Below are 13,081 nucleotides of genomic sequence, written 5' to 3' on the forward strand. Positions count from 1 at the left end.
TTATTAATGTGTTGTAAATATATATAACCTTAACTTTTATTGTTTCGAATTTGAAAACTGAGGCTGATTCGATCGACGCAGACAAATCTGCATGAAACTTTTGGCCTAATAAGAAATACTACATGTTAGTAAATAATATGACGTCTTTCCGAGTTCTTATGACGTTTAATTTGTTTCGATTCGCTGCTTTTCACTTACAACAAGTCTTCAAATGTTGTTGTGATTATCACTCATCGGCCCGATTAATGAAATTACAGTGTAAAGGAAGAACTCTCAGAGCATTCGCTGTTTGCAGTGGAAACTCGTGTTCGAAGAGCTCAAAATAGTCTGTTTAATTCAACTAAGGCAGTGAGCAACATAAAAGGACCGCATTATACTCGCGATGCCATCGCATGTCACCTTTGATTGACCGTTGTCTTGATTTGTTGAAGAAGCCAGTCTATCTTCAGCTGCATAGACGCGTACTCCCACTTCAAAAAGCGAACGCCCTTAAGAGTTTACCCATTACACTATTCGGTTTTTATCATAGTGCAGTGGTAATCTTCATGCCTTATTGGCATGTCTTCTACCATTGCCCGAATGTTGCGAACAAATATTCAGATTTCCCCTTTTACTTAAGGACTGACTATGCTTTATTTGTTTATAATTTATATTATTTAATTTATTACAAAAAACTTTATACTGTAACTATTTGTATACGTCAACATCGTGTCTTTTTTATAGAACCCAAATTCAACGTAAACTCTTATTTATTGAATAATTCAGTCCTATGACCCGTTTCATAGTTAAACAATTTATATACAAAATCTTTGCCTTGAATTTCATGGAAATCTTTTTATTTAAAATCTCTTTCATTTACAATAAAAAACAGACGAGCTAAAGTTTCCTTTTTTTAATGAAATTTAATTACGATTAATGCCTGACCAAATCTGTAGAGTTTGAGATGAAAGCTATAATTATTTTATTTAAAAAACGTCAGTCTTGCCTGTGTGCTTACTCGTAATACGAGCTTAGTTATTCTTTGAGCTACCGAAACGTGAACTAGAAAATATTTACCTCTTTAAATATAGATAATAACAATTTACATATTGTCCATGTGTAATAATGGATGTTTCACGGCTCTTAGAAGAACTGCGCTCAACACAGGGGGAATTCATGAATATTTGTTGCAGCTTTTAATAAGGCGTTCGCGGTGTGTTGTTTATCCACATCTATACCACGTCGTCCTACCAAGGACTGTCGCGACGTGATAGGTCTCCACCTGACACAGAGGTAAGTATCACCACAACAGAAGAGGGATTAGGGAAGAGGGAGAAAAACGTTTGAGAAAGACCTTTGAAGTGAATACAATTTGTACACTAAAACTGTTTCTTAAACATTAAATTTGAATAATATTTCGAACAGATATCTGTTCCTTTGTGCGTATCATAAGTTTGATAATCACTTTTGGTGCAGAATCCTGTCATTCCCGCTTTTCCTCTAAATAATTTATTGTGTGATGTCTAGGATCAATTGACACGAGCGGCACCAGTGGAAGGTGGCATGGGAATGCACCTTCTTCAAAAAATGGGCTGGACTCCTGGCCAGGGATTAGGTAAAGAAGGAACGGGGACTTTGCAGCCATTACTTCTGGAAGTTAAATTGGATACCAAAGGTCTACAGGCAAAGGAGGAAGCTGTTAGGCATGGGAAGGGGGTAAGTTAGCATTTTATTGACTAAATAATATACTCGTTGCCTTAGTACACCTTTAAGACACAATACAAATAAGTAACTCATGTGTTTTAACTTTTAGAAAATCGACTATAGGTAGGGTTTATGTCTGCACAGAATTGAGGCTATCAGGTCAAAAGTGGTGTAACCCCATACTCGTATAATATAACCTGTATAGTAATATAATGATTTCAGTTTCTCAAAAGGTGTTTGTAACTAACCCCCCAGCGTTTTTGAATGTCCGCACTTTTTCGTCTATTCTGAAGCTACTCTTTCATGGGCTCAGTCACCGTAGGTTATGGATACTTAGGTTATGGATCCCGGACCTGGCTACGGTGACGGAGCCATTTTATGAATACATGAAAATAGCATCCAAATATAAAATAATTATGCACTTCAGTATCATTTAAAGTATTATTGTAGAAAAAAATTAATTAAATGTGTGTCACACCGCTTTGATAGCCTTAATAGCCTTAATTTGAGTAGGTACTACCGCCTTACCTGATTATTCTGCAAATTAACACTGCTGTGCGAACATATACCATACATAACCCGGATGATTTTAAGGATAGTGAACGCAATCACAAGCGAATAAGACTCTAGGTTCCCTTTTTTTTGTCTAAGAAACCACGTGTCAATTTTGTATGTTTTGCATAGATAAACCCTCATCAGAGTCAGACAGCTGACACAGTGCTATTGAGAAACTTTCAAAATGTTAACTTTTATACATTTATTTAACCATATATCTTGTTTGTTGTGAAATGTTTAAGTACTTCATAGATAATTTATATGTCTAATGCTCTGGCCACACAGAGGCGGCCGCGGAAGCGTTCCGGGCGCAGGAAAGTTTTGTAATGTACGACTTCATATGAACCCTGCCACACTGAAACGCGCGGCGGCCGCGCGGCGAGACGGCGCAGTGCGGGGCTGAACGGTTGTATTACATTGAGTTCTATGCAACCGTCCTCACAGAGCGTCAGTGGCGAGGTGCGGTCCGGGAGCGGGACATTAGCGCGGCTTCAGCGGGCTTGGACGTTGTATTTTTTTACAACTATGGAGTGCGCTTTAAAATGAATTCGACCGAAAAACTTATATCATTGGTGCAATCATACCCCTATTTATTTAATACAAGTGCTCACATCAAGAAGAAAAAGGAAGAACTTGACATACGTTTCAAGAAAATGTATTGGCTATTTGGCAAATGCTCTTCGCTATCTGTGTGAAATAAAATACCTATGGTATCCAGCTCTGGGGCTGATAGTACAACGCTTCCAAAATAAAATACTGAGGACAATAGTGGGTGCTCCTTGGTACATACGAAAAGAGGATCTGCATCGTGATTTAGATATAGAGCCCGTAGATAAAGTTATAAAACAGTACGCCGAAGCTCACGAACTTCATCTTCACGTGAACATAGAGGCTATACAGCTACTTGACAATACAAATATAGTGCGTAGACCACAAAGAACTAAACGTTTTGACTTGTTTTAGTGTAGTTATTTTATAGTGAATAAAATAAATATTAGTGCCAGTGTTAACCCTTTAATACTATACGGATCCGTACGGACCCATGATGATGCACATTTTTGTTTATACTAAACGCATCTAAAAGTTACCATCCCCTCCTACCGTGTATCTGCCTAATTCTGTGTCTGCCAAACAGTGACAGGATATTGCCGCATTTTTTTCAGTTTTCTACTTTTTAATAAACACGGGTCTGTACGGACCCATAATAGTATCAGGAGTGTGTAATTATTACTTAAGTAAGTTTTTTCTGTAGGTAATAACTAAAAACTCATTGAATTTATATATTGTTTTGATTCTGTACTTATGTCGTTTGAGTTTATGTCAAAAATATTACATCAAGTTATTGAGGTTTTGTCTTTTATTTTTATCATAATTTGTTTCGTTTTGCCATACCTAACGCGTTCGAAACAATGCCTGCAATGTTTTTTTATGTAAAAAACATCGCATTGTTGCTTGTTCCATATGTGCCCCAAATAATTAAAGCTGTACCAATCACAAGTCTGGTTTAATTCTGCCTTCCCCTTTCTATTATCGGGGGATAAGACGTAGGCTGAGATATAGGCCGATATTCCAACACTACCACATTTATATGGCGAACTATACAAAATTTACAAAATATACAAAATTTGCCTTTCACAAGGTTTAAAACTACAGTGAAACAAAAACTTTATACTAAAGGTTATTATACAACTTCTGCGTACTTGGATGATAAAAATCCGTGGTAGTAACCCGTTTAGCTCATGGAGGTAGTCTCGATGTCTGATGTTTCAAAACAAAAATAAATATATTGTAAATGTTGAATGTGTACAAATGTTATTTACAAAGAGCAACCCCTAGAGTTTCTTGCTCATTCTTCTCAGGGGAATCTGCCTCACGAATGAGCGGTAGAGTGTAACCATTGTGACGATTACCAGTGTAATAATGCTTACCTATGAAATAAAGATTATTTTTGAACTTTTGAACGGCTTTGGAGTGGAATTCACTGACTTATTCCCAGAACGCTATAACTTGGGCCTTGAAAAGTCAAGGCGAGAACGAATAGGCATTATTTAGGCGTGTACACGGGTGAGAACGAGGTCTAATGCGCATTTATTTTATTGTAAAAAAAATCAAAATAAAATGTTCCTAGATTTGTAATTTTTTGAAGACTTAACTTCAGAAGACTAAAGTACATATGTTTTTGTTTATGTTTTTGTTCGTGAAGTATTTTATGTTCCTTTATTCTTAGTTTTTAAGATTTTTGACAAATATAAGTTTATATTTCCCTTTAAAAGTTTTTTTTTTTTATTTAACTCAACATGCCTCTGTAATCAACGTTATTAGTAAGGACACTTATGATCTTGTAATAAGTCTCACAAATCAATCTCATTATGATAATAATATTATTTTTAGATACAACAAAGCTCAAACTATAAAATAGAAAGGGTAAAAATTTTTCTAATTTATCTATATGTGGTATACTGACTCGGCGAAAATTGTGGATCCGTACCGTAGTAATCGTGTCCTATGAAAATGACACAAGTATTTAAGGGTTAATAAGACTGAACACAAGAACGAAGTGTCTTCCCATTAACTAAAAATATATTTTGTCGAAGGACAATTTCTTTATATAAGTTACTTTTATTTTAGGAAATTATGTTAAATTAAAACTGCTTATTAGTCTTGTAAAATGGATAGATTGTAATTAGTTATAAGGTTTTGTTTTGCTTTATAACTAATAAAAAAAATTAATACAAATGATAGAAATTATAAAAACAGTTTAAAGAAGGATTTGGGAAAGATTTCCAAGGGGCCAAACCAAATTCGTGAGTATACTATTTTTTACCTTGTTATGCCACGACTTGTTCATGCCGTCATTTGGTATAGTAAAAGAAAACAAAATCTGGATAGCAATTAGCAGTATTAGTCTGTCCAAAGCGAAAGCACTAGGAATGTGGAATTTCAACAGTATTAGCGCTAATAAAAGAAGAAGTTCATCAGCATTATCCGACAGTGACATGGTGCTTTCTTTATCTGTATAACTTAGAGGATGGAAAAAAAGGTTGAAAATGAAGTGTGGCGTGACGCTTTTGGTGTCACACTCCCCGACTTCGCGCCGCTGTCCCGCCCCGAACTACGCGCGGGACTGCTGTGTGGCACGCCCCGGCGCGCATTCGCTTCCCGCAGGTTCGCCCCGAGCCGCTATTCCGCGTCTGTGTGGCCTGACTTTAATTTAAGAAAGTATTAACTGCCTTTGTGGCCGAACGGCCGGACTGCCACGCAGAGATCCCAGGTTCGATTCCCGGGCTGGGAGAAATATTTGAATGGCCATTTCTCTCGTGAGTTTGGGTGTAATTACTGATTGTCTATGTGTGTGTCCATGGCACCCACGACTCAAGGTTTCCCTAGTTAAGGGCTATGTTGAGTGTGTTGCGTTATTATTTACATAGATACTACCAACGCCAACATTTTTTTTGTCACAACCTGCCTAAAGTCCACTGTTATGAACCCATTTTAACAACCATTAACGTCTCATATAGTCATACACAAGATACCCCCAAGCCGACTTTGTGGACCTTTTGGTTCTGAGCACAAAAATGTGGAGAAAATTGTTAAACAAACTTAAGTCTTTATCCTGTGACCCGTAAAATTTATTTTGGTATGACTCGTTTCATTAGTGAATGACATTTTAAGAAAGTTTTTAAGCCAATTTGATCTTTACGGTATGGTTTTTACTTAAATACGGAACACAAATTTCAACCAGCTTTAGTAAGGCTGTCGTGGCCAAGGAATATAAGGATTCTTTGCAAATTGAGGCAAGGGTGATTCGAGTCACATTAAAAATAAAATATTATTTAGTTATGTCTGTATAATATTGTATTTTCTTCTTTTTTTTAACGTCTGGATAGGTGTAAGGAACGTCTAAGTCTTGTTCATACAGAACAATGATTTCTAATTTTAATAATTCCGTTAAGTGCGGCATATTAAAACAAGAAAACTTTGAAAGTCACTAAAACCTTGAAAGTAATTAAAACTGAATACGTAATCACAGAAGACACGATCGTATACAAATGGCAGAGCGATTTCGTGATTTGTTAATCTGTCCATACCCACCCTACGCTTTATTAATAATATCTACCCACCCACCTTAGGCAATTTCTAGTGAACAAATGTTGTGAATGGTCAACGTTAACATTAAAAAGTGAAACAATGCTGTTAAGAATATAACTTTAAAACAAAACAGAGCTCGTGGAATCGAACCACGGGCATTGTAACTGGCAGTCGATACAACAAGCCGCTCGACCAATTTACTTGGAAATTAGATGACGAAATTTAGTATTGGTTTTAAAGATATGTTCATCATCTTCAAGCAACACTCCACTGTATAGCAATAAAGTTGAAATTGCTTTATTTTTTTCTTTGTTCAATACATAAGATGGCTCTCAGAACCAAAAGATCGGTTTGGGCATGTTAGGGGGTCAGGTATCTCATGTATATGACTATACTCTCCATATTTTTGTTCACTGAATGACCCCTTGCAGATTGGAGTGGACCACTGGGGGGTCGAGATAGACAACTTAGAGAATCATCGCTCTAGATCTTGTGGCCTCACGGGCCGGCAAAGTGTTTGCTATATTAATTTAAGAATACTTCTTCAATGAGTTTTCATAATAAAGATACAAACGTATCCATATACACGCATATAATGTCTGCGGATCTTGGAAAATATCTTTTTGTGTCACTTTAATACGACATTGAGTTATCAACGCTATCATTATGAAAAATATCATGACCTTGGTGCGTTCACAACGTGACCAAGTACTAAGTACTTACCTACTCGTACTCTACAGCGATAATAAGTCTTATTATCGCTTACCACGAATGACTTACAATATCTTCTGTAACGAATGACACACATAATCACGCAAATAAATTTTAATATCTTGTTTTCGGTAATAAACAAGGTCTTCGACCATGCATGCATATTTGTGATTTTTAAAAAAACGATATCTCAAACAAGACTAAAATAAATCTCTAAAGCTCGTATTCTAGAACTCTACTCAATGCTCAAGTCAGGATTTGAGTATGATTCAAAGCACTCGAAATCATACTCAAGTCCCTGTCATTAGGGTCATATTTCCAGTGCTTGTGTTTCCAGTGCAATCTTGACTTGAGCATTGAGTAGAGTTCTAGAATACGACCCTAATAAATGTGCCATAGAAACTTCTAGGTTAAAAATGTTCTATAATTTATTTTACGACCCCGGTAACGCAACGGTTTGCCCAGACTCTAAAATTGATTAAATTGATTTCAATTTTAGAGTCGTTTGCCTGCCCAGTGCCCAGTCCCGGGTTCGATTCCCAGTAAAACCAATTTGGAATTTATTTTTTTTTATTGCTTCTGGTATGAATGTTCTGGGTTGTGCCCCGGAGTGAATTCTATTACTCTGGTACTCACGCTACAGGGTATTTCCTAGTTTGGCATTAGGTAATAAATAATTTATAGGTATTCAAAATGTTCATAATATATTCAACATTTGACTAATACCAAATATAAAGCTTAATAGTAACAAGGTAATAAGTACAAATAAGTAGTTAACAAGGATGTCATATGATTTTGTTATTCGCTATTTATGTTAAGATTTGTTCATATTAACTGGCGAAATCACCTCTCTTTGGGTAATTTGTATTTAATAACCTATACACGTGGTAATAATGACCTAAATGTGTTGTTAGTGAATTAGTAAAGATTTATGAACTTCGATATTCTCATAAAGCACCGTGTACATCAAAATGTACATAATACGCACACACTCAATATAGGCCCGCACTAGGGAAACCCTGTATCGCGGGTGCCATGGACACACACATAGACAACCACAAATTACACCCAAAACATGAGATAAATAAATGTAGGTCTTACAATTATTTCTCCCAGCCCGGGAATCGAACCTGGGACCTCTGCGTGGCAGTCCGGCATGGTAACCATTCGGCCACAGAGGCATTTAAATATGAATTAAAATATATGAAGTGACTCAGATCCAGCAATATTATTCCTATAATCACCTAAACACCCAGTGTTCATGAATCTCATAAATGAATATCGCGTTCAAATTTAGCGCTATATATTGTACATATTACCATAGTGTAAGTAGAAAAATAGGTTTTTCATACAAAACTGAAGGCATACTTACTTGGGCCTGATTAAGGTAGGTAATTATCAGTGATAGAAATTTAGGTAATTAATGTGTAAATATTTTCTTATAGTCGTCACCAAAAAAGAGGCCAAATTTGTCAGCTAAAGAAGGCGATAGTATGTAACTTTGAATACGATGAAATTGTAAGTCAATGACGATCAACGAAACAGTAAACAAACAATTATAAGCATAAATGAAATGAATTTTATTGAAACATTATAATAATATGACGAAACACATTTGGAGTACTGTTTTGCACGAATTCTAAAATAAAATGTAATTTTGAGTTACTCCGAAACGTCCTGAAAACAGTTACGTCCTCAAGCTATTTTTTTTAAATAATCGTGTTGTAAGCAATTAATCGCCGAACCGAGTCACTTCGATTTCTCGGAAAAAATATAGACTTATTAAATATTAAAACCAAAAATATATAAAAATAGAACATCTCTTACCACACGTACGCAAATAAATTTATAATTTATCAAATTTAAAAGAGCCTCGTACTCATAGCCAGATTTGTAGTCATCCTGCTCTAGCTCGGGTAGTATTATTATTATAACCCCGAGCCCTAGCTAGGTTGGGGTTGCGCTCCATGTCAAGCAGAATGGTCCACAGACCCTCAGACAGTCTTGAACGTCTCTACGTATATAAAAATATGAAATTAATTATTAAAATGACAGCACATCGCTTTGAAAATAAATGAGAAGACCTTCAATTATATCACTTACTTTTTATTTTCACGAAGTAATTGATGTGATGATTATACAACACAACACTTTGTACACTGATCCAATCAAGTCTATGTGAACTGTAAGTGGAAGCTTTGTTGTTGATCACAAAAACACATTTTAAACATTATTGTAAGTATGAAGGAGGATAAATACCAGTTCAAATTATGAACATTATTTGAGATTGTTTGTTGTTGACATTGACAACTTCTAACTTATTGCCAGCCGAATGCCCTGTTTGGAGCAATTCTACCCATGCAAAATTAGTGGATACAGCCTTAAATGAGACCTGCCGGATCATAACTGGCTGTCTTAAGCCGACCCCGGTAAGATTGCTGTACCCACTAGCTGGCATAGCTGCACCAGACATCCGCAGAAATGTACGTGTCTTGCGGAAGAGCAAAAATGGCCATCGACATTCGGCACCCAATGCATGATCACTTCACAGTGCAACAGAGACTGAGAAACCTGAAAAGTTTTGTCAAATGTGTCGATCTTTGAATAGGCTTCGAACTCAGGTTGGTCGGAGCAAGGACAATTTGTTCAGGTGGGGATTTTCGGATGGTTCTAACCTGGACTGCTTGTGCGGTGCGACTCAAATGATGGCCCACCTCATATCGTGCCTTGCGAGCCCTAACACCTGCACGCTTGAGGATTTAATGGCGGCTACTAGTGACGCGATCGGCGTGGCTGAGTTCTGGGCCACAATTGTGTAATGTATGTCATCGATACGATAAGAAGAAGCCCGCCGAATATATGAAAACTTATGAAAACCCTGGTTTCTGGGTAATACATAAAAAGATTACTTTTTATGTAGTTGTTTTATCGATGAACATACTTATTTACACTAAGTTCTCGTTATAAAATAAAAATAAAATAAAATACAATAACGCACACACTCAACATATAAACCATTTATGAATATTATAAAATCAAAATTAAAAGAATTAGATACAATTCAGCGGAATGTGGGACAATTTTACGAAAATAAGAGGAATTGCTACAGAATTGCAAGGAATTCTGTAAATGAATTGCGTTTAACAGAATTGCACGATTTGGCCTTTTAGGCCCCCTAAACAACAACGGGCCGAAAAATAATCTAAACAATCGCAAACTCTTAAAATTTTGAATTGATTTCTCGTTAAAATCGTATAATGTGTTTACCGATATGATTAGTCCACATCCCTGTTCACGTCACGATGGCGAGTGTCAAATTTGGCCTCTTATTTGGTGATGACTATAGTATCGACACACCCATTTCGTCGTCAATGCGTATAAAATTAATTTTTTAATGTTTATTTTGTAAACATTTCAAAATATAGTTTGTATCACGTTTACTTTTTAAATAGCAAAAGTATTTAAACACGTAAGTACATATGGAAACAGAACTGCAATATTATTTTTTGAGACAATATTTTGTAGCAAATACTTAATAGGAAATAATAATTTATCGCCAATGTACTCAAATTCCGATAAATAATACGCATATTAAAAAATAATCAGTTCCCAATAGTCCCGGGATTTATAGAGGGAATGTCCACATCATTCTTTCCCTCAATTCCGTTCACTGGTAATTATAGTAGCAGTAGAGCTCCTTGTGAAAGAGTTCGTCCAGGGTAGTAATGCCACCTTACCTATTTCTGCCGCCAAACAGTAATGTCAGCATTACTGTGTTCCGGTGTTGAAGGCTAAGGGTGCTGGTGAAATTACAGGCACATGAGACTTATCAACTTGTCTCAGGGTAACGGGCGCATTAGCAGTGCCCCTCAGATCTTTGCGATTTAAAGCTCTGAGTGACACTGCAAATTGTCATGGACATGCGTGTAGTTTACCATCAGGTGCACGACTGTTTGTCCCGTCACTTGATATTATTATAAAAAGAAATACTTTGTACACTTTTATGTACAGTCAAGAGCACGTCAAGCTTGATACTTTGTACTTTGAACCGTTCTTATCGTAAGCAGCATAGAGTTGGATTTAAATCTTAAGTGTCAACCTTGACATGCTCTTGACCCTGTACATTGGGCGTTTAGCGCTTTTTCCATTGTAGTTTGCTGAGTCTTAGAAGGATGTTCTAGTTTCTTTATATCAATGTAACGCCACTAAAATTGTCTACAGATGAAAACACAGAGGCAAGGACGCCGAGGTCCAGCACCACTGGTCGCAGGAGGGAAACACCCTGTATCGCTATTGGGTGAATACTGTAGTAAACACAAGCTTGGACCTCCCGAGTATAACCTTTGCTTCGAGTGTGGTCCGGATCATAAGAAGAATTTTTTGTTTAAGGTAGGCAGTACATAGCTTACAGTGAATCGAGGAAGTTGCAGATTCAACTTATCTGTGATATTGTCACCTTTATCAGCCTCTTACCTTATGCATATAACTACAGGCACATGGGTCTAGTCTATTTTATGTCTCATGGTGACGGACGCACTGGCAGTGTCCCTCAGAACTTTGAGAGAAACGTTACGTTTCTATGACATACGATGTATTTTAGTAAAAATTATTATTAGTAAAACACATTGTGATGCAATTATACACAAATATGCGTGTCCAGACAGGAATTAAACAAATACACCTGCACCCAACGAGTGAGTGGACACGCGCGAAATGTGTACGTCTTACGCCGAACATTCGGCAGCCATTATGCGCTTCGGCCGAGAGCGTGGCTGAATATTCATTAGTATTCGGCCTCAGTTGCCTAACCTCCTCACTAATGACCTCAGTGGCCTAACGGTTTACACTGTCAGCGGTGGATAGGTCTCGGGTTCAATTTCCGATAGGACTAATTTGGGAAATGAATTTTTCTAAATTGGTTCTGGTCTGGGTGTTCTGGGAAATGCCCCAAAGTGAGTTTCGTTGCTCTGGTAATCATAGTACAAGACATTCCCTAGTTTAGAACCAGGCAATAATAATAATAATAATAATAATTTTATTTTAAAGTAGGTAACAAAATGTTACAAATACTTAAAGACGTACAACATAATTTACAAATTATATGTATATATATGAGCCTCCAACTCTTAGGGTCGTATTCCAGAACTCTACTCAATGCTCAAGTCAGGATTTGAGCAGACCTGAGTATGATTTCAAGCACTGGAAATACGACCCTAATGGCAACGACTTGAGTATGATTTTCAGTGCTCACTGCAATACTCAAGTCCTGACTTGAGTATTGAGTAGAGTTCTGGAATACGACCCTTAAACTAGGTATTAGACCTGTGTTTTATGAGGAGGAGATTCTCTAAATCAAGGCATAAACATTTTAAACAATTATGGACAGGTGAAAATGTTGTGCTTACCATAGGATTATACTATACCTACATCATTGCAAGACAAAGTAATAAAGATCTAAAATTGGTGGGGTCGTCTGGCTCATTACAAATTACTATTCGTAACATGTACCATCTGTAGTATAAAATGCATTCCCCTCACCCGTGTCTACGTTATAGATGCAACGTAACTATAATGTTACTTATAATTTATGCGATCGATATTTCAAATGAAAGTCTTGCAAGGCCACGCGAAACCAATACCAACAAACGCGAACATAAATGTACAATCAATTCAATCAAATATGGCCTTCATGTTCTATATGTAAACTGTCGAAAGAAACCCTCACAAATGTTTTAAAGAAAAAAGGACAATGCTGAATAATTTTTTTTTTACGTTGGCCCAATTGTGGAAGCTTACTGTTGGGTCAAAGTGGAAAAGGCTCTTCGAAGTACAAGTTTTTTAAGAACGCATATTTTCCTTTTCCGGTGAACCAAACAAGTGGTGACCTATCAAAACTGCACATGGGTAAAAAAATAATAACCAAGTCCAGACCCGTGAGGAAAAGCGAACCTAGACCTGAGTAATATATCTACATACTACCTACATACATTCGAAACTCATTTCTCTACGTTAGATTTTTTTTAGTAGCAGTACAGCTCCTTGT

At 36.7% G+C, this 13,081-nt stretch overlaps 1 protein-coding gene across 3 annotated transcripts in view; it reads left to right on the plus strand.

The window, feature by feature from the left end:
- LOC113229383 (protein SON) overlaps positions 1-13,081 on the plus strand; it is a 35,593-nt gene that overhangs the window by 21,526 nt on the left and 986 nt on the right. The window contains exons 12-13 of one of the 3 annotated variants that reach the window (XM_026462949.1): positions 1,507-1,695; positions 11,260-11,427. In XM_026462949.1, the coding sequence (XP_026318734.1) occupies positions 1,507-1,695; positions 11,260-11,427 (357 nt within the window). Of the gene's footprint in view, positions 1-1,172; positions 1,273-1,506; positions 1,696-2,523; positions 3,941-11,259; positions 11,428-13,081 lie in introns of those variants that run through there. The other 2 variants (XM_026462950.1, XM_026462951.1) reach the window with 2 other exon arrangements.

This window comes from Hyposmocoma kahamanoa, unplaced genomic scaffold (genome assembly GCF_003589595.1).
Source record: "Hyposmocoma kahamanoa isolate Upper Pololo Valley unplaced genomic scaffold, ASM358959v1 62, whole genome shotgun sequence".
Lineage (NCBI taxonomy): Eukaryota > Metazoa > Arthropoda > Insecta > Lepidoptera > Cosmopterigidae > Hyposmocoma > Hyposmocoma kahamanoa.